Source organism: Malurus melanocephalus, unplaced genomic scaffold, assembly GCF_030028575.1.
Source record: "Malurus melanocephalus ecotype Western Australia unplaced genomic scaffold, MMel_1.1 scaffold_264, whole genome shotgun sequence".
NCBI classification, from domain to species: domain Eukaryota; kingdom Metazoa; phylum Chordata; class Aves; order Passeriformes; family Maluridae; genus Malurus; species Malurus melanocephalus.
Window position 1 is genome coordinate 361,908 of NW_026623496.1, and position 22,210 is coordinate 384,117.

The following is a 22,210-nucleotide window of genomic DNA, read 5'->3' on the forward strand; positions in this document are numbered from 1 at the left end:
GTATAGAAAACGCCAACAAAACAACATAAATGTCCTCACAAGCTTTGTTACAGATTAGTAGATGAAGGGTCTTAGGCTCATCAGTGATGCTTCTAGGTTCCTTCACTGCCTTAGTGAGGGTGTAGTCATGGCACTAAAAATCTGGGTGTGCTTGGACTTCAGCCTTGACGTGTTCCAGTTGTTCAKGGCTGTGGCTGAGGATGATTACAAAGAACTGCTCTCTCAAGAGAGATTCACACCTGAACTAGTTTTGTTGTAATTGGTACCTTTCTGTCCTCAGCTACAATGCTAAATCCWGTATCTGCACATCCTTAGCTGTGCTGGTTGCAGCAAGTGCAGGGATAGTGGAGCACTGCAGGATGCCTGTCGCTCTTCGTTCGGCAGTGTGTCGRGGGCTCACACTGCAGGGGACTGATCTTCTTGTCCACCTCCAGTATCTGGAGGTACAAACTGAACCAGGATCTTTGCCAGACACTCAAGGTGCACACAGCCTATGCTGGCCCTTTTACAACGGTTATGCATTTATACTGCTTAGAGAAATCCCTAAACGGGCATCTGACTAGGGAGTAGAGTCCAARTCTTGCATCCCGAAGAGGTTTGTCTGCTGTTTTCTCTTGCAGGGCTGTTTTGGCAATAGCTCAAGTATCCTGCCTGTTAGCTCAAGCTGTGGAAGTGAATCTGGCTTTCCCATGCAATCCAGAGCATATGGGAGGCAGCTGTGTGCATTGAGGAACCTGCACAGCTTGGATACARCAAGTGCTTGGGGATGGGCAGGAGGCTTGCCAAAAGCAGAGAGGATTCCTGGGATATTCATGTCTGCATGCTGAACGCTGGATGTTTGTCATTCACAGCTGCCACATGGGAAGGGAGCAGCCTGAGGAGGCTGATGGCCTTGCAAGGAAGGATGTGGCTTGGAATGAGGAGCWGTGTGGCGCAGAAGGCCAATGGAATTAGCAGCATAGGGTGTGGAGTCCTAATTGAGGGGGTGGGGATGAATGCCATGTGACAAAGGAGGGTGACTAGCTCTKTGAACATTTTGAGATGCTTCTAACAAGATGGTAACTTTGCCACCACAAAGCTGATTGGTGATGTAGAGCTGACATAATCTCTAGTTGAGCAYCACATTTAGTCCTTAAAAAAGTAAGAATTAGAGATAGGTGTATAGTAAAAGCATGTGTATGTTCTGCTTCAACATCCTCTTGAAAAAACATTATCAACTCCTTAATATAGGAAGAACAGTTTAAGGCAGCCTCCTCCTTGAGAATGACATCCACTTCCAGAGCTTGAAAAGGCTATGTCTAATCAGAACAGTTTGGGTTGGATGGGGCCTTAAAGATCATCTGGTTCTAACCCTTTAAATGGGCCGGGCAAGGAGTGATGATAGGAYGAAATTAGGGAAGCAGAAGTTTGATATGCCAGCGGGGAGCTGTGCCCTGAGGATGGCCTCTGTGTCAGCTTGACCCTGTCCTCATCATCTGTTCTGCAAATATGTCTCTGCCCCTCCTACGAAGGCACCAGACTAGGAAGGGTAACCAACACAATGCCTTTTCTCTAAGCAGCTAGACAAGAGGGAATTGTGGAAAACTGCAAAGTATTTGCAAGCCAGTTGCTGTCCTGGAAGGCTGACATCCCAGGAAGCAGCCCGGGAGTAATCCCTGCTTTCTCCCCAGTGCAACTGTTGCACTGTGGTGGTCTTCTGTGTCCCCTCAGCCTTGCAGTACCATGGCTCCCTCTCCCCTGCCTGAGGTATCTGTCTCTGCTTTGCAGGCAGGTTCCTTGTGAACTTTTCAATTCATTTCTGTGAGATTTTCAGCAGACAGTCCCRGAGGCAGCGTGACAGTCAGCGGTGCCTGTCATTTCCCATCAAAGCAGCTGTATGGAGCAGAAGTCCTGACATGCAACCGCCTGTACTGACATCCTCCTTCMCCATTCTGGGGTGGCCATGAGGGGAACAAAAAGACAGAGAGGCSCTGCTCAGCCAATATTTGATGGTAGCGCATGCTCAAGGCCACAGAGGAGTAAAGTTTTCAAAACWGGCTTGCTAATGCAGAGGAGGCTGGGGGGCTACAGCTCCAGGGAAAGTCTGCCTGGTGAAGATGGGGCAAGGGTGAAACATTGGCCAGATTGAGATACTGCCTGGCAAGGTGGTCATCCCACAGGGCCTGCCAGCCAGTGCAGTGGCTTACTCAAAGGAAGCTCTTCTTAGCTCAATTGGTTTTCTAATCTCCCAGATGATGTTTTCACTATCATTTCATGAGCATGATTAAGAATTACAAGGACAAATATGACCTATCAGGTATTCTGGAGCTGACATGAACTCTTCTAAACTAGAATCTTTGCTGAATAATCTTGAAAATAGCATTATTTTCTTTGGCATAAGTCTCCCTGCTGGGAAAATGCTTTTATTGGATTTTTCCATAATCTGTCTTGATCCTGCAATTGGATTCCAGCTCATACATCCTCTCTCCTCCCCACAGTAGAGCCAGTTAATGCCTCGCAGATGCAGGGGAGGAACCTGCATCAGTATGAATGATGTGGCAAAGGCTGGGCATATTGCTCACAGTTCCTCATAAAAAAAGCATATTTAATTTAAAAAAACCCTAACAGACAACCCCCTTGAGCTGTTATTGGCATCAATCAGTTCAAGCAGGCTCATATTAATCATGGCAGTATATTGACTATGTTGAAATTACTGTTTTGTTTTCTTTCACTCATAGACAACAGTCGCTCACAAAGAGAACAGATACAATACTTCTTTCTGTAAACCTTCCTTGATGTGTCTCAAGGCTCTGGATGTTCCTGTTATTAGTTATTTATTTTTCCAATACAAGAGGCATCACATTTTGTTTTTGCTTTCCTATCGAGAGCTCGGATCACTTGGGTAGTATCACACCTTACAATCTAAGATGTAGAGATGATTTTGCTTAAAACTTCTCCAAATCCTGTTTTTAGTTTTGACTAATGTACAGGAGCACAGTGATGATGTGCTGTGATAAACCAACCTGCTACAGTTCTGTTTTACCATAGAAACCAGGAATCTTGGCATATCACGATATCATATATGAAAAAATAATAGGTGAATTTTGAATTGTAAACTATGAAAGGTATTGAATAATTGTCCAATTTAGAGGCAAAGTAAAATTAGCAGGAAAGTAGCCATGGGTGGCACTGACAGCAAGCAGGGAAGCAGAGGAGCACAGCTGGAGGACTGCAGGAGCAGAGACTARCACACATCAAATGATGTAAGATTGCTGCTACTGGAAACAGAACGTTTATTGGCGTTAGGAAAAAAATCAGAGAGGCTCTACAACCTGCAAAACCAGAAAAAAAAAATATTTAAATGAGTAGAAAAGCAATGAATGCTTTTATAGAACATTTTATTGAATTTGTGACCTGATTTCATGAATGCAAATAATATGGCCACTGTGGCTTCTCAAGGACGAACTTCTCTTTGAAGAATATGTTCATACATACATATGAACATTTGAAATAAGAGTATCTTCACTTTATAGATAAGCTCATAGCTTTAAAATAACACTTAGCAATGAACTGAAGTGTGAAGCTAGTGCTTTCCTTTCTGTAGGAGGAAAGGCAGGTAAGAGGGTTTAAAAAAATTTGCTAGAAACAAGAAACCTGAAAGTATGTTTGACTAATAATGATGTTTGAAGTGTAAAGCTCAATTTGCCCACTCATTATCTATTTTCTTAAGTAATAGAAAGGGAGACACCAAAACCCTCTACCTGGCTCCTACTCTAAATGTAGCACACAGACCAAAGTTTAGAAGGTTATGTTTGAATTTTAAATGGGCTAGACTGAAATATTAATGATTCCTTGGCCCAAAAGAGCCTAAAATAGACTGTCAAGTGAGCAGTGCTGAGGTTTGACTGTCTTAGCATTCTGGGAAAAAATCTACAGCTCTTTCTAATTCTGTTGTGATCTCAAAACGTAACCAAAAGATGAGAACAGAGTGTCCCTGAAGTGTGAAGGTTCTCTGGTTTTTAACCAGAAAGGAGCGAGACTAAGCAGAGGGAGTAGCACTGCTGATGCTCTGGGAATTAATATTTTTCAGCCCTTCCTAAGTCAGTGCTCTGGGCTGGAGGAGCAGCGGGACATTTGTGTACTTCATGTGTACAATGTGGGTGCATACGTGCACCCTCCCTCTGGCAGGACACGCTCAGGCTCTGTCCCCTCTCTGAACCTGGGGACAGGGAACTTCAGCAGCTGCACTGAAGCTCAAACAATTGTTTCTCCTTGGCCTTGCACTTCCCCGGCGCAGCTGGAACATGGTGTGCAGGGAAGGGCCGGTGTTTCCGCTGCGCTGAAATTTCTCTGCCACCTGCTTATCAGCTCATGGTCTCTCCGGGCAGCGCTGCTGCTGGCAGAGCGTGGGGGACACAAAGCATCTCTCGAGGCGTATTTCCCCTTGAGATCCTACCCCTATCATCTTCAGGGTGTGTTAACCTTTGAGTGCTCTGCGGCTCAGGGCTCTGCTCTCCGGGACCAGCCTGCTGCAGGACAGGACTGCCAGAGTCCCTTCCACCCTGTCCTTTGGCTGTCCAGTGTAGCTCTGGGTTTGGGGATGCTGCCAGGGGGATGCTGTTTGGGGTGTGCAGTGGCTGCCCTGGTGTGACTGCACCATCYAGTGCTGTCCCTGCACAGCTCAGCCGGAAGGAGGCTCACCTGGCCTTTCTCCCAACAAGAAGCCAAAAGGGAAAATCAGCCCAGGTTGCAGCTTGAATGTGCGTAGGACCATGTGTTCTGCTTTGTAACATCCCCCCAAAGCTGGAGAAAGRTGGCAAAGGCAATAATTTCTAGCTGTTCCCACTGTTCCCACTTAGCTGAAATTCCATCCAGCTCTGGCAGCCGTTAAAAAGGAAAAAGCAGGACACAGTGTTAGCTTGCCTTAGTGATGTATGTGCACAAAACACTCGTGTGAAAGGATGAGCTGCTTTAGTGGGCTCTGGAGGGAAAACACAGGTGCAGTTCTAGATCACTGATCTGTCTGGGGCTAGACTGAATCAAGGCAGGAATGATAGGGCAGCAGCAGGAACAGCACCCAGAGCTAGAGCAGGAACAGGACCCAGACCCACAATAGGAATAGCAGGAACAGGGCCCAGAGCTACAGCAGGAGCAGGAACAGCGCCCAGACCCAGAGCAGGAACAGGACCCAGATCTACAGCAGGAACAGGAACCAGACCCAGAGAAGGAACAGCACCCAGATCTACAGCAGGAGCAGGACCCAGACCCACAATAGGAACAGGGCCCAGACCCACAGCAGGAGCAGGGCTCAGACCCACAGCAGGAACAGCACCCAAACCCACAGCAGGAACAGCACCCAAACCCACAGCAGGGGCTCACTTGGCTCCTGCTCAGCGCTCCCTGAGGCACAGCCCCTGCCAAGGCCCATGGAAGTGCCAGTGGCTGCAGGAAGAGCGGCGTCTGCGCTGCTGCCAAGGCCGGGAAGAGATCAGCTCTGCTGCTCCTGCAGCCTTGCAGGGAAGTTCCTGCTTGGCAGCTTCYGATGAGCCTGAAATCTCCTCAGAGTGAGCTGCAGCAAGCCACAGGAAAGGTATGGACTGGGGTTCTGAGCTGTGAGGCAGGAATATACCAGTTTACCCAAAAAGCCTTTGGCAGCAGATCCAGCAGAAACTGGGCTGCTGGGGCTCTCCTGCTTCCTGGGGGGATGGAGGGGACGCCTGCAGCATGATGGAAAGGAAACTGAGCAAGCCCCTGGAATCATTAGCCAAGGTTAAAATGGTAATGCCTTCCAAGAGGTCCTCCAGCCGGTGTTTGCAGATACACCCAGGATGTACCATGAGTGGTAAAAACCAGCAGAGAACCCCAAATAAAATAAAGGCAAYGGAAAAGAGCCAGCCTGTCTCTGTGTGAAAAGGAGAAAGCAAAATGGGGCAATAGAGAAGCACCACTGAGCATAAGGGGTTATGGAAAATGTACTTAGACAAAGGCAAAGTCTGAGTCAGTTAAATGTATGGGCAATAYCAGTTTTACATCAATTAACTGAGTTTTTCTCTTCATGATAATTCTCTGGGATCCATACCCACTGATGGATGACACAGTACAACTTAAAAAAAGTCATGACTAAGGCAGAGGGTTTTAGGGATGTGATCTCTTAGGCACCCTCATGGCAAGTGGCAACTAACAGCAGATAATGGAGGCCTGACAGCTGCTGCCAATCTGCTGCCAGTATAGGTGATACAGTCAGTCCTCCTAATGATTGATGACAACTATCGACGTGAAAGAAATGTTTTTCATAGCCTCAGCACCGGGGAYGGATCAAATGAGGTTTGCTTTCATYTGGCAGGGGTTTCACAATACATTTACTTGTCTATTTCAAAGCTTAAACCGTGTAGCTCAAGCTGCATTGCCTGAAGAGCTGGAAATGTTAAAATTTCCACAAGAGGTCACTGTGAGGCAGCGCATCAGTGTTGGAGGGGGAGGCTGCTTCGCAAAACCTGTAAAGACCATGGACACTTGCGATAACACGGCCACAGTCATCAGGGGTAGAGATACCAAGGGCCCRGTCACAGATTTGTCTTTTGGGGAGTCAGATAGACAGGTGGAAGAAGAACAGGTGCTACAAGAAATCCAAAGGTTATCTGCTCCCAGAATAAGAAATTAGTGTTGTGCTAGGGACTTTTGGATCTCGGAGGGGACATATTGCAGAATTAGGTATAATAATCTGAGTACTCAAAAATTTACTACAGAAAAATTTAATCTGGGAATGGTCCCCACAAGGCCCTTAGGGCTGTTAAAGAAAACCATAAATGTGTTTCAGTCASTGGAACTCATGTGCCCTGTGTGGCCCCTCTCACTACACATCCAGGCWGGAGAGAAGGGATATTACTGGGGACTAGAGCAATAGCGACTGCCCGGATCCACGCAACATCAAATCACTTTGGGTTTGAAACAGAATGTAAGAATGCAGTCACAGGTAACAATAAGACTACTATTAAATAATTATGAAAAGAAAAATTATTTTGAGAATATGACTTTACAGGAAGGTCATGAAACTGGGYAGTGGTCTTCATGAAGGCAAATGCACTTCCCGTCTAATAAAGCTTTTTGAAAAGCATGAGTGTTTATTTGCATGATAAGTATGGAATGCCTTGCTCCCAAAGCTTTTTACACTTCAGCGAAATCTACATCAGAAAAKATGGTAGGTGTAGCCTCTCCCTAAAACATTTTCTGCCCTTGCTTAACTGAGACCTTTTTATCTCCACCTCTAAGAACTGTTTGGGAAAATAAGATGATCTTGAGAGAGTAAGTGGTCATAGTTATAAATTTTTRTAATTCTCTCTGTCAGACGCACTGAGCATTCATGGCCATTTGAAGAGATGTCAGTCTTAGAGAACAACTGGGAAGGCCATGGCAGAGCCAGGAGCCTTATCAATGAAGCTTAATTCRGGGGTGCTGACATTTGCTCTCTGAAGACCTTAACTTTTAGTTGTGGTCATTAAAAAGCAATGCCTTTAATGCTCACTATAGCTACACGTGTGYTCCATGCAAAAGTCTGCACTACAGAGCCAAGATCATGGAAAACATCTCAAGCCACACCCCTCATAGAGAGCAGCAAGGATTGCTCCGCCTCCTTCTCCCRTTCCCTATCATGAGACAGGGGCAGAATCAGGGGCATGTCTCAAGTGAAAGGGAAAACTGAAGCTGAAATTAGGAAAGASTGAGAGAGAAGGGGAGAAAATCCCATTTTGTTTAGTGCTGCAGTGCTTGAAATACTTGTTTGGTGTCATTCCAGTTGAACAGGCTGTGTCCTGTGCCTGCACTCTCCACCAGTTGTTTCACTGACTTTCTACAGCCTCACTCTTCCTTCAGCAGCTCTTTTGCAGCCCCATTCTGGTGAGAGGTTACCACTGTTTTCTCTCAATCCTAACCCTAATCCTTGACCTGGTTTTGGCTGGGATAGAGTTAGTTGCCTTCCTTGCAGCTGGTACAGTGCCATGTGCTCATACTCACAGTGTGAGAATAATGTTGCTAACACACTGATGTTTTGGTGATTGCTGAATAGTGTTTACCCCAAGACAAAGACGTTTCAGTTTCCCTTTCTCTGCTGGTGAGGGAGGAGCATGAGAAGCAGAATTGGGGAGCATGGCCAGGGCATGAACTGGTCTGAGAGTGCTGGGCTTGTGGCCTTCTTGAAAGGYCCTGCATGGTTGCTGCAGCATGTGACTTTGCCACCAAAGGCCCTGTCAGGGGCTGTGCCAATCCTGACCTAACCATTACTGCAGCAGGTGTTTGACTGCCCTGGGGTCTCCTTTGGGTTTCTGAGAGCTGRAGCAACTGCCTTTGTAATCTTAATGCATTTCTTGCTGCAGGATGGTACCAAGAAATGCATCTTTGTGGTCCAATCAGACCCTGAAGAAGAATTTTGCCACTCAGCTGGTAGGTTTTAAACACAGACTGAGGAGCTGCTTTTGTCTATAGTGCTTTGCAAGCTGGCACTTCTGCAAAACTGCCTGCTTTGCTTCAGGTAGAGCAATTCAGTGCTGTGCAGAAGACCTCTTGAAGCCTGGAGTGTTACTACTTTGCAAACCCTGGTTATGYTCAGTGGCAGAGACATCAGTGCTAAGTGCCACTGTCATTGTATCTCTATTTGCCAGTTCTCAGAGCCATGTTTAATCACGTTCCTTGACAGCAATAGGAAGTAGATGTGCTCATTTCTCATGTAAGAGTCACCACGGAGGTGTGGCACTGCAAGGGAGTACTGCTGCTGGCAGCTACATGACAGAGCAAATAAATCCTCTTGGCAGCAGCAGCTGCACTTCTTTCCTCTCACCAAGCAAAACCTCAGCTCCTGTGAGCACTCTGGAGGAGCCCACCAGCATGCCAGACATAGAGTAAACCATCACCTCACACTCCCTTGCAGTAGTATCAGAAGCAGGGAAATGTTTTCTAYGGCATTCAATACTAGATGGCTTTCTCATGGGTCTACCAAGGATACAGGAATTGATGACTTTAAATTTCTGTAGAGCACAAAACAACTCCTTAAGGAGAAAGAGAATCTATCTATGATGGTGGGAAGGACAGAAAAAGCATCAATACAACCATCATTTCCAAATTCCTAGTATGCCCTTTTTTTTGAGACACAGATACAAATCCCACTCTAAGCGATTTCTGACCCTGGAGCTAATGAGAACTGAAAGTGGTGCTCCCATTTCCCTGGGGCAAAYGTACTGCATTTGGGAGCACCATCTCTTGCTGACAGGGGCATGGGGAAAGCACCAGCCCTAAAAAGAGAATTCATCAGAGTGCCCTATGCTGGCAGAGCAGAAGCCAYGTGTTCTCAATTCCATTTGTGACAGACATTGAAAGACAGAAGCTCCTGCTTCCACTCTTGCTCTAAGACAGGGACATGGTCTCACTGCATAGATTCATAGAATTGTTCAGGTCGAAATTGTTGTCATTACAAGCTGCCCAAGTGTCATACCCACTTTGCAAAGTTATCACAGAAACCTCTGCAATGTCAAAATCCTCTATAAATGCAAAATATCTCAGTGTAACTTCTGTGCTTTATATGTTTATATGAACATTTTCCACTGTTCTAAGAGGAAACAGTTAATATCATGTCAAAAATCCCAAAGCAAAACAAAATAACTCAAACCCCACCCCAAAACAGGAAAGGTGGTGTCCTCATAAGCATGATCACAGCTTCACAGTTTAGGTAGCTGCTTCCTGAGTAACTGCTCACTTCTTTCAGACTCTCCCCATTTAGTCTAAGCAGTTGTTTCACCACGTACTAGCTTTCCACTCTGTATGGCACAGCTCTGCACAGATGAAAGGTGATCCATATTTCAGYTGATTCCTTCTGCTGATTTTTGCTTTTGTTTCAATTGCAGCAGGTAGAACTCTGAAAAAACTGGTGACATTGTGGCCCTTTGCTCTGAGACTTTTCCTATATGACAGAAGAGTGATGCACAGCAACACTTAGACCCCTTAAGTCATGCCTGTGATATGTTGGTTTTTTTTTTAAATGAATGTCATAATACAGTTTCATTAAGAAGGGCATGAAAATTTTGAACTTTAATAAACCCAGTAAACATGGATGAAGTTTCTATGAAAGTTCTTCTTCAGTTCTTTGCAGAAATAAGGACTTGTCCTGGTCTCTTTTTGTTTTAGTATTGCAAAGATGCCTCAAAATGAGAATAAAAAAATTTAATTCTGCATAAGAATGTAATAATATCATGGAATAAGATTACTATTATTGAACAATTATGATTCCATATTCTGTGTATATGTCTGTCTGTAGAGAACTGTGTGCCAGATCCACTAGAAAATTGAAAGATCAGACTACTTTGTCAAAARGGGATGGAACCCTGGTTTGATTTTTACCTAATAAGCTCATGAAATAAAGCTTGATTGACAGAGTACATTGCTCTGCGAATTTAAGAGACCCAAATAAACAAYAGCAATACACACAATAGCTCACTGCTGAAACTGGAATTGCACAATACAGTAGTAACAAAATAGAAAATGCTTTAACCATTGGTTGAGAGATTATGGATAGAAGGAAACAATGGATTGATCAGGAAGCTGCCTTCGAAAATGTATGGACTACTTCAGAATGAGTCCTGATGCAGTCAGCAGATTGGATAGAGGCTGTGGATCTGTGCTGAGGCATGCTGGAGTGCTGGGTACCTCTTCCACACTCCACAGAGCAGTATAGTAAGTGAATGTTTGTGTCAACTTTCATTTTGTGGCTCTGCTTCTCTCTTCCCTGAGTAGATTTCCGAAGGTTGCAGGAAGGCTTCAGTTTTGGCCAAGGCAATAGGCATGGACTGAATATGAGGAAGTCATGCTGGCAGCTCCTTTGGCACAARGGCTACAACACTGGCACTGCAAGGAATGTCAGCACTCGCTGGCAGCTGCTCCAAGGCCATGCTGAGCTCTTGCATCTTGGCACACATGACCTGTTCAAAAGCACAGATGCACCATCACAGCAGCAAGGCTGTACTGCAGAGGAAATGTGATTTGTGGTTTTGGCTAAATTTCATCARACTATGTCCTTCTTAATGGCAGGCTTGATAGAAGCCCATATTTAAGGACAGTAAGTTTCTCTTATTTCTAGAGATGATCACAGACCATTTGGCAAATATACATTAACAGAGAGTGTTGCAAAAGACTACTTGCTTCTTTCTGTTTTGTTCTACTTTTTGTATGAGTGTGATTTCATTGCCCATGACAATGGGCATTTTTACAAACAAAAAGAAATGAAYAGAACAAGAGCTGTAGAAATGGAAACACTCTGTCTCAGCTAAAGTAATAGCTGGGCTATTTAAACATCCAGCCTCCTTCACCACTGTCACCTAGATTTCATTAAACAAGGTGTGCTGCTGTAATTAAGTRTAACATTTACAGTGTTGAAGTAGGAATGTTAATTGGTTTTATTTTTTTTTTTTAAAGTAGCCTGATTACTCCTAATCATTCATAACTATAAAGTATCTTAAAACAATTGTTGACTTTTGGGAAGCAATAAATAAGAAGAGTCAATGACAGAATTCTAAAATGAACTTCCCTTATTTGTGTTTACTTTTTAAGATTAAAAGGTGTAGAAATACAGTTAAGGAACATTACTTTAACTTGGTTAAGAATGAATCAATCTGATCTTTAATTGCTTGGGCTGAAGATATCTAAAGAACTATAGTAAKCTGCAAAAAGGGAAAATACCAAAGAAGGTAATCCTTTTCCTTCCAAAGAAGGAAAGAAACACCGAAAGAGATTGTGATGCCACCAGGCACCATAGCACCTGCTTGTGTCTAAGCAGGTCTCCTTTAATTAATGTAAAAGATGTTGCAATGTCAAAGAAGTTTTTTAAAGTAAACAGAATGAAATCTATTTTTTTTTCTCTTGAAAGTTACAGCTTTTTGTGACTGAAGCTGTTATTTTATGGGATTTGGAACTGAAGAGCCAGACAGGTTTTCTAAACATTAAGACAGCAACTGAAGGCCCTTCAGGGCAAAGAGAAGCACAATTTTACGTATTMAATGTTTGTAACACGAGCATCTTCTGATAAATTTGCCCACTGCAGAAGCAGAATGATTCTCAGACCAGTAATTAAGAAGATACTTGACACAAAAATATTGATTGCAATGGACTGCAAACTTCACTTTCAAAAGTGATAATCCTCTGTTGGAGCAGATAAATTTGGAGGTATTTAGTACTTTTGAAGTCAAGGCAGAGATGTCAAGTGACATGCCTAGGAAATTAACTTGGAAGATATTCCATTGGAAAAACATGGGGTTGAAGTCCCAGCCCACAGCCTTGAATAATGGCAGWTTTTCACCAATTTCTCGCAGTTCCTGCCAAGCTGTCTGCTTTCATTTGSTAGAAAATTCACAACTTCAGCAGGTGAGCAGACTGAATGATCAATGAGCATCTCAGACACAAATCTCCAAGTCAAACACTGAAAAATAAACTCTGAAGTTATCTCTAACTGTAATGATTCAGAGAGTTCAAACAAGATTGAACAAAATTGCAACTGTGCTGTAATTTCCCAAATTCTTGATGCAGCTATTAGTAACCAGACTATAGTGTTTCTAATTTCTTGYAGAGGAACAAAACTGCTCAAGCAGTTGAAAGGCAATGACTTAAACATCCCTATGGAGCATCAGACAATAAAGGATATTTAAAATAAACCATTATCATAGCTCAACACATATTAAAATCTCTTTATTGTGATTTTCTTGTTTTCTTTACCCGACAGTATTATTTCATAAGAATAAATATTAACATGTGAAAAATATCTCTGCTGAGCCTGCAATTTCACGTTTCTTGTAGCAGCAGTACTGTACYAACTCCTTCCACGGCTGCTTGTTCCCTGCCCTACCCTGCTCCTTGCTGGGCAGCACACCAGCCYGCATGGCCACACTGCCCTCCAGAGGAGCTACCTGCCAAGTGGGAGGCACCACTTCCCATCTTCTACATCCTGGATGTTGCTAACAGCAACACTGGCTTCAGTAAGCCTCTTCCCGGCTCATCTCCATCCTTGCACAATCAGTGAGTTGTTCAAAACCTTCTGCAGAGCTAAATTAAGGAACAGATTTGACAGAAAATTTTTTTAAGACTCATTGTTTTTTTTTCTTAAGTCTGTTCAACATGTAAGTGAGCAAAATTCATGATGTCCAAATAGTAGAGAAGGAGAGGTGAGAGCAGGAATCATGTCCTACAATAAATGGTGTGGCCACGTGACCCCTGTACAATCAGTTGAGCCGGGGAGTTGAGCTGAACTGTTGTACTTTGTCCTGGAGCAGAGCTGGAGCTCTGGAATTAAAAAAAAACCCAAATCTCACTAAACAGTAAGTTACAGCTGAGGCGGTAGCACCTTCAGCACCTTCAGACATTTTGGAAAAGAACTTGTGACTATCCCCTAAAAAATGGATACCTCAAAAGCTGACATTACCCTGAACTAGGAAAGATTTATTTGTTTTCCTACTCTGAGAGCACTTTGGACTACAGAAGATGAAATAAAAAAACACATTTAAGGAAATTATAATGGTCGATGAAGATCCTAAAGAAATTTTAAAACGGGCAACACTAAAATAATTCTGTAAGATGTTATTCTTTTACCTCAGAAGACTTCTATACTTTGAAGTGAAGTCAATTGATTTTAAATCTATTACTCTAATRCAAGAGAGATAATAAAATGAATACCACTTACAATAAACTTTACAATAATTGTCACATTATAATAAACTGGAAAAAATCTAGTACGTAGTGACTTTTTGTGCTAAATCCATCTTAAGTTTAGTAATGTCATTGTTCACTTGTGTGAYGGAGGTTTTAGTCTGATAAACAAAGAATATATCGCTTGGCTTTTAAACTGATTCAGCAAGAGCTCATTCAGGAGGACTGAACACCAACAACCTTTCATCTTCAACTCAATAAATCATACCCCATTTAATTCAGTTTTTATTCAATGAAATGATGTATAAAAACTTACAAATCTGAGAACTTAACTATACACAAAAAGATGATATTCAGTTTAAACGTATACACAGAGAAGAGCTGTGGTTTGTGACTTGCCCTCTCCCACCCCTCCCCCCAAACACACACTGTCTCCATTTATGATGGGGYACTTTTTCTGTCCACTTATGCCTTCTGTTGGCCCAGTAATTGCTCAGTGGGCTTCACTGCTGTTGTCAGTTTAGGTTTGTAGGCAACCAGCAAAAAATCTGGGCATCTATATAAAATAATAAAAATCAACAACTTGATTTTTAACACAAAGATGCAGTACTACCCTCAGCAGTAACTAAAACTACAGAATTCACCCTTTCAGTTTTTGCAGGCTTGTCTTGGCTTTCAAAATAACAGGACTCTGATAGAGCTGAATTTCCTAGCCAGCACTACAGATTCATTTTAAAACAACCATGATCCCCTGTTGCTAGAACACCACTTTTTCTCCCTCTTAACTCATGCCATTAGACCAAATGAAATCATGGACATTCCTTGCCTGAGTAAGGGAATAAAGCTTTTCTCTCTCACCCAAAATGCCTCAAACCTATATATAGAAAAACACATGCATGTGCTGCACTAAAGATGGTGCAGTGCTCACCAGTATGCCACTTCCCTAGTTTCCTTGGTAGCTTGGGTGACAACACTTACCTATTGGCTTCTCTTCAACAGGTCAATAAAAATGCACACAGCTCAGGACATTTCAAATTTGGTTAAAAGTAACCCGTGAAATGACTAGTTTTGTCAAACAACTAAAAGACATTCCAGGCTGAATCTGAGAGTAGGCGGCCAGTTACTTAAAAACGATGTGTGCATTTATTTACCTGTACCAAATATACACACAAACACTTTATATATATATAAATCTTTATACATATACAGTATTTATATATATATATATATATAAAGATTGCCATCACATTACTATTACAGCTACTTAAGTCAAAATTTGACTAAGTAACGACTTTGCTTGACTCTGAAACAGATACCCAAAGGCATACTTGAAGGAAAACATATGGCTAGAAAAACACTAACACCCTCAGCTCTTTTCAACTCAATGAACAGAGATTTCTGCATTCCTTGAGAAAAGTTCTGAGGTCTTAGGTTATAACCTTAATTGACTTGCATGTGGGCTTGTAAAGAGCACCGTGTTTAATTTGCCAGATCTCAAAATGCTTTCTACCAGGGAAACTAAAAYACATACATCCTTTGCTTACCAAACTGATACTCTGTTTCTCATTACACTCATCATTGTATCTAAATACACTTTTAAGCCATCTAAATTTTGTTTAAAATCTATTAAATTTGGAAAAACTAATACTATCAACATAGTTAGCTGGATTGTTTTTTCACATGTTCCTTTGTATTAAAATCAATTTTGTTGCGGTTTGATGCAAGAGCTTTCTGTTTGTTTTGGTGGGAGAGGCAAAGTCCAATTTCTTAATGTGCCAATACAGTTCTGGTTGCTGAAGACAAAGGGTGGGAAGGAGGTTGTTGGCAAAAATGGCAGGGGTGAGGTAAGAGGTAGGGGGAGGAAAAAATTGGTTTAATAAAAAAATGAGTAAAGAAACTTTAAAAAATTTATATAGGTTTCACATTCAGTCTAACAACACTGCTTCCTGCTCCTTTTTGATGGAGGCTAACACTGCGTTATCAGTCTCTGTGGCTTCTGTGTCCCCACCACCTAACAGAATGGAGCGATCTTCTTCTAGTGTAAAGACAGAGTTTTGATTTTGGCACGAATGTTTGACTACTTCATTGGGAGTTGAAAAAGTTTTGTCACACAAGTTACATTTGTAGGGCTTGTTGGTCTGTACTAACATGTTGTCCATTTGACTGCCTTCCTCAAAAGTACAGAGCTCCAGAGTCTGTTTATCCACCATSGTGTACGTGTCCATGCTCTGGTTTAGGCACACGTGTCTGGCAGCCTGGTTAGCCCTACAAAAGCTTTTGTCACAAGTGCTGCACTTGAAGGGCTTGCCCGTGTGTATGTACATGTGCTCCCTCCAGTGGCTTTTCTGAATAAATTTGCGACCACAGATGGAACATTCGTATTTCCGTCTCTTTACCTCCCTCTCTTGATCTGCCTGCTCCAGGTTGTCAATGTCTGCRATATCGGAAGGGGGAGGTGTCTCTGACTGCTGCTGCCCATCAATTATTGGGGAGTCTGAGATCTGCTGCAGCTCGCTGTCACTAATCATCCCTGCTTCAGGCACTTCCATGGCATCTTTATCAGCTGTGTTGTTACAGAGAGACAAAGAAATATTACTTTCTCCCTGCTGGCTAGACGTGAAGGGAACACCGGTGTGGATCTGCAGGTGCTCCCGCAAACTGCTGCGCAAATTGAACCGKCGACCGCAGAGATGACAGGCATAGTATTTTGGGAAGCTTCCGTTCCTTTTCATAATGCTTGGCTTGACATGTGCTATTGTGAGAGAGGCAGGCTGCTCATCTGAAGAAGATGCTTCCATGTTRGCTTCTTCTCCTGAAGGTGAATTATTACCAGCAGCAGACACCAGTTCTGGAGATAGAGAAGATGGCAATGGGTCAGATGCAGACATATTTGTCCGGGTCACTTGCGGCAGATTTGCACCCAACTGTGAGAGCTGTGAACCTTCAGAACCCTGCTCTTGGTTCATCCGTGATGTCTGCGGCCGTGGTTCTCGCCCAAGTTTGTCAGCTGCTGATGGAACCTTAGTGGGATGTCTTATCTGGTGATCTGCAATCTGAATGCCATACAATGAAGATGCTAATGGAAAGACTTGATCCGGGTGAGAAAAAGTTCCCTGACTTGCAAGGCTGGCCTCTTGAATTAGTGGATATGCATGCAGAAACTTTATTCCCTGTTCTAGTCGAACTGGGTCAATGAGTTGTGGTGCCATCTTCCCAGTGTACATCAAATGCAAGAGATAACTGAAGATATCTGGCTGTATGTCAGTCGCTTTCAAACGGACACATTCACTGAAAGGTGAAACAGAATAATAAATAAGACATAAAGGAACATATTTTTTTCCAGTCCTAGGTTATTCAATCCTTGATAAATAGGATTGAATTTATCAATCCTCCCTACTTAAATAGGAAAGAGGCCCCTACTTAAATAGGAAAGACAGAATCTGCAATAAATATTAAGAGAAATGCATTACTGTAAAAGAGTTAATCTTAGGAGCTACTTGAAAGATGATTTTTTTCCTCAGTGAAGTAACTGGCTTGAAAGAAAAGTCCCATTGTGATCTATACTATTCTACACTGCTGTTACATTGTAGATATGTTGCCACATATTAATATATTTTGCAAATTGCAAAGACATTTTCCCCCTTTTCTTGGTTGGATTTAAACACATCTGTAGCTGAAGTAAATCTGCTAGCATGGGACTCTAAATTCACAGTCCATTAAACTCTTCTCAGTATTTAGCCCTGAAAATACCTAGAATTCACCTGGCACTTGGCTGCTGGGTTTCTATTATGATTTACAGCTACAGTTTTGCAAATGTGCGGTATCACATTGTCCCAAGTGCATTACGATCCACAAAACATGCAGGACAGGGTGTGAGTCCCCCTGGGGATCTGATGCAACAGGTGTAACCCATGAAGTCCAGGTTCCTTACAGAGCAGAACAGCAGCTTCTTTCCTTGAATAGGGAGGGAGAAACAGCAGCACCAGCGGACTGCCTGGTCAGCCTAAGCAGTCTCTTGGTTAGAACACTCAAACGGAAACGCTTTGGCTGTGATGCTCTCTGCAGCCTAACAGGACTGAAAGCAACACCATCCTCCAGCTCAGCGTGCCCTATGCACCAACCTTTACAAGGCTCTGGACTGAAACAGTACCACTGCTCTAGCTAAAGCTGGATCTCAGTGCAGAAAGCAAGGCAAGATWCACAGAAGAAGAAAGAAAACAGAGAACATCTTGGGTAGGTCAGTTAGCTAACAGGAGAGGAACTGGAATTCTAATTATTGCTCAGAACTATTTGTAGCTCCTCTATTAAAAACAAACATAAATAACACAGAAACCCAGAAACAGACATGRCTGCATCCTGTGGTCTGAAAGCTCTAACTACAGTCAGCTCCAAACTGGGGAGGAAATTATAGCCAATTCTTCCATTTCTTGAAGTGCACCCTTCTCAAGCTCTCTCTGTGACTGCTTCTGAATTCAGATATATGACTCAAAAGTAAACTTTGCAATGCTGTCTTCCAAAGATGACTGTGTGCTCTTGATGGAGCATCAAGACTGACACGTCTCCGTGCAGTCCTGTTTCAGAAACTGAAATGCACTTCTGTCCGAGCACTTCAATTTTGACCAAGAACTCTTAGCAAAAGAATTAAGAGTATGACTCAYTTAACAGAAACTTTTTGAGTTAGTTCAAGTATTTTGGAAAAACACTAAAAAAATCTTTAAAATGCTCTTAYACTTTGGTTATCTTTTCAATGTCCTCAATGTAAGGCTGTGATACAAAAAAAAAACCCCAACAAACCACAGACAGAAACATAACACAAACTTCCTTATTTTCCACCATGATGTAGTATTTGATTATTTAATTAACTTTGATAAACTGCAAAGAAATGAAACACATACACCTCTTTTGTAAGTTTATTTCTCAAAACCTCCTAACAAATACTTATTRGGTTGTATGCAATGTTACACAAACATCACGAACAGTGTCAAGACAGAGTAGAAGATAGCAAGTGGGAGAAGGAAAGTGCAGGAGAGAGGACAGGATCCTTGAAGTACTCAATTGTAGAAATTCTATGTTCTTTGCTTCTTTAAGGATAAAGAACTTGTGCTAAATTGTAAGCATTCATTATTCATTATTCATTATTCATAATTCATTAGTGTTAATGAATCACAGTTCAACATGTTTTAAAGTGAGGTTCTAGTTTGCAGATAAGACTGGATTCCATACTCCTTATGTCATAGCAAGAAGCAAAAAGAACATTTTTATGTTTCAAAATGTTACTAGACTTCCTTAGCTTAGTTAACTGAACATTTAAACGGTGAACCTTGTTACAGTTACCTGGTTTGATGAACAAACAACATCTTGAAGTAGTTGGAGAAAGAAGCGAGGACAGATTTGTGTGCCTTGAAGTAGACATCCCCAATGGCAACTGTGCAGTCACACAGGAAACCGAACTCTCTCTGAGCATTTAGCTGCTGCAGCAGAATAAGTCCATGGTTGGCCAAATCCATTTTTTTACACTCTGAAAAGCAAATGACTTTTATGTAAAACTTAACAGTAGATGCACAGGTGCAACAGTAGCTGTCTCTTAACAGATATTTTCTCCAATATCCAGATGCCATACTTTAGTAACACCTCTTAATCCCAAATTACTGTATAAAAGATACCTTACACATAGGCAAGGATCTCTCTCTCATGATTGGTAATGCAGTTCATAAAGGTGTGAGTAATTTGCCAAAGCTTAAAGAGCAAAAGAGAGCCAGGACTGAAAAGGCGTGGTGTGGGTACTTGGGTACAGAAATATATATAGCTAAGGAAAAAGAAGAGATATTAGTAAGTAGTAAAAACACCAATACCCAAKGGGAGTAAGAAAGTGTTTCTCATGTGCTCAAGAAGGAAAACAGATGGTTTTGGTTAACTTTTCCCTTCAGATGTCAGTCACCCTCACCTATGCTAGTGGGAGAGGCAGAACCCAATAAAAGATGAGTTAGATACTTTAAATCAGGATTTTCAGTGTCTCTTTGTATCTTTTACCTAAAAGTCATATGTCCATCCAGCTGAATCCAAGCCCAACATTAAAYAACCCATGGTTTTAACCATATAACCATTTCTGATGGTTTTGCCCTCTCCTGGGAAATACCAGATACATACCTGAATCTTCCCAGGCTCAAACAATGAGTGCAACAATGAATGAAAGTATTCTAGGTATTGGCAAATCCTCTGGACTATCAATTCAGGAGGGGCCAATTTTTTCACCTAATAACTATTAATCTATTTATTGAGATGAGCCACAACAGCATTTTTAAGAAGTCTGCATGCCTCATGCCTGCGAGCAAATCAAGAAACTCAAAGGGTGAGAGGTGCAGTTCTGTCTATTTGCACTAGGTAGGAAAATGAATGGTGAAATGTGGCACTGACCTGARCCCCTCTAGGCCAGGGCTTCCACAGCACCTCACCCTCCTGGGCACCTCCTTGTACCAGCTGCTGGAGACTGCCCGCAATGAACTACCTAAGAGCTATAAACGTTYTCTCAAGGATTCAAAAGCAGCCTTGGAAGCAAAAATTAGCAACTTTAGGGAACAAACTAGCCGGGAAAACACATTAGGATAGTTACCCATGGCTGGATAGATGAATACAGGGCTAGTAAGACCAACGAGTGGATATAAACTTAACCAAAGGAAACAGAGCTTTGGGCAAAAAAAGTGAAAGTATGAAGTAATATAGATCTGTRCATAAACATGTAAAACAGCAAGAGAAGCCAAAAAAAATCTGGCCATGTTATGCCCAGAACAAAGMAAACAGWACAGAAAAGAAAGAGAAGGCGAAAMYAGARRTGGACTAAAAAGTTTATAAAAAAGCCTTGGGTGTTTTCCCATCAAAATTTAACAGGAAGTTATTGAAATTTTAAGTCAGGTTTAATCAGCTTGTTTCTTAGATACAGTAAGAACATGGCTTTTTGGGAAAGAGAACACTGAAGAAATAAGTATTTTTACTTGCTGGACAGTGAAGAATTTCCTCATATTTAAAGCAATAACTAGGCTGACCAAATGCATTCCTTGCATTCACATGAGATCAGAACTCATTGGAGACAGGGGTGTAAAGACAAAGAAAGAAATACAATATAAGATAGAGTCAATTATTTTCTTATAGCTAATAAGAGAAAAAGAAGTTAGGTTTCTGCTCTCTTTATGTCCATCTTCTCCTTCCTAAACTAATGTTTGGATAACTAAGTTCGTACATACAGTATGCTAAAACTGTCTCCCTCTCTCCACAAGAGGGAATACTTGCTGTCAGCAGGAACAAAAAYCATGCTTGGTGTTATTTAATCCTGCAGAATGCCCCATGCAGGTGATGTTACTGAAAACTTTTTTTTTTCCTTTAAGTTAAGATGATTAATGTGTTCTACATTTTTTTAATTCAGTCTCGTTTTCACTGGGACAACAAAACTTGCTAAGTAGAGCAAAGCACCGAGTGCRGACACTCCAAGCCAGGCAGGCATTCTTTTTAGTTATTACCGTCCTAWGTTTGTTTAGTTTGGAGCTTCACTCTTACCCAAAGAGCAGGTCCTTCGTCAGAGACCTAAATTGATCTTTTAAAAAAATTATACAAGTGCACAACATTGTGCTTTGTGTGTATCTGGATGATATTTGAATACTCTAACTAAAAGCACTGTAGGAATTATACTCTGAGGAAATCACAGTGCAGATGAAAAGAGCAAGGAAAGCACTTTGTGCATGCGTGCTCAGGAATTTTACCTTTTGCTGAATAAAACAGTGATTAGCACCGGCAAGGCTGTATTTCAGTGCTGACCGATTCAATAAGTGTGTGAAATATTTGTTGTGCCCTGAAACCCCGTGGGGACAGTCCTCCCCTGGCCCGGCTCCGCTCTGCCACGGCTTTGGAAATTACCTAATCTGTTCAAGGCTGGGTGAGAAGCCACGCGAGGGTGAGCCAGTTCAGGAAGGGTGTTCACTTGAGACCCCGAAGGGATCTCGGCACAAGCCCAGGATAACACCGGGGAAGCGCCGGTACCACACCGCTGAAGTGYCCGGGGCACGAGCAGCCAACCGGGCTGGCAGAGAGCAAGCAGCTCGGGCACGGCGCTTCCCGGTCTGCTTTCGCACCGAACCTCGAGAGCACGGAGCCCGCGGCGCTGCCACCGCTCCGACACCAGAGGGCACCGGGCCGTCCCCGGCCGCTCGCAGACGCGCCGCCTTTCCCGGAGCTGAAACAGCCGCCCGCTCGGCCTTCGCCCTCACGGGGCGGCGGGCGGGGACCCGCAAAGGGACACGACCCAGCCCCGCCCGCCGCGACGGGAGCGAACGGCGCGGACCCGGGTCCTTTCCCCGCCTCCCGCCCGCCCGCCGGGGCGCTCCCGCCTTGTCCGGGCCGAGGGCGGGTCCGGCCGCGCGCCCTCTCCATGCTCGGCCCCTGTGCAGCAGCGGACGGCGCTCTCCCATTGGCCGCCGGGGCGGAAGGCCGGGCTGCCGCGCGCCGCTCTCACTGGCTGCGCCCCGCCCCTCCCTCTGCTCCTGGCCCCGCCCACCGCCCCCCCCCCCGC

General features: G+C 43.2%; 1 protein-coding gene across 2 annotated transcripts; it reads right to left on the minus strand.

Moving 5' to 3' along the window:
- Positions 1-12,634: 12,634 nt before the first annotated feature.
- ZBTB2 (zinc finger and BTB domain containing 2) lies at positions 12,635-21,616 on the minus strand. 2 transcript variants are annotated; one of them, XM_057375925.1, is made up of 3 exons: positions 21,559-21,616; positions 18,988-19,171; positions 12,635-16,941 (listed from the first exon to the last, which is right to left on the minus strand). In XM_057375925.1, exons 2-3 carry the CDS (start codon positions 19,158-19,160, stop codon positions 15,579-15,581), a joined length of 1,536 nt encoding a protein of 511 aa, XP_057231908.1. In that variant the 5' UTR covers positions 19,161-19,171; positions 21,559-21,616; the 3' UTR covers positions 12,635-15,578. The 2 variants fall into 2 exon arrangements, with proteins under 2 accessions (XP_057231908.1, XP_057231907.1); XM_057375924.1 differs by lacking the exon at positions 21,559-21,616 and having other exon boundaries at positions 18,988-19,831.
- Between the last annotated feature and the right edge of the window lie 594 nt (positions 21,617-22,210).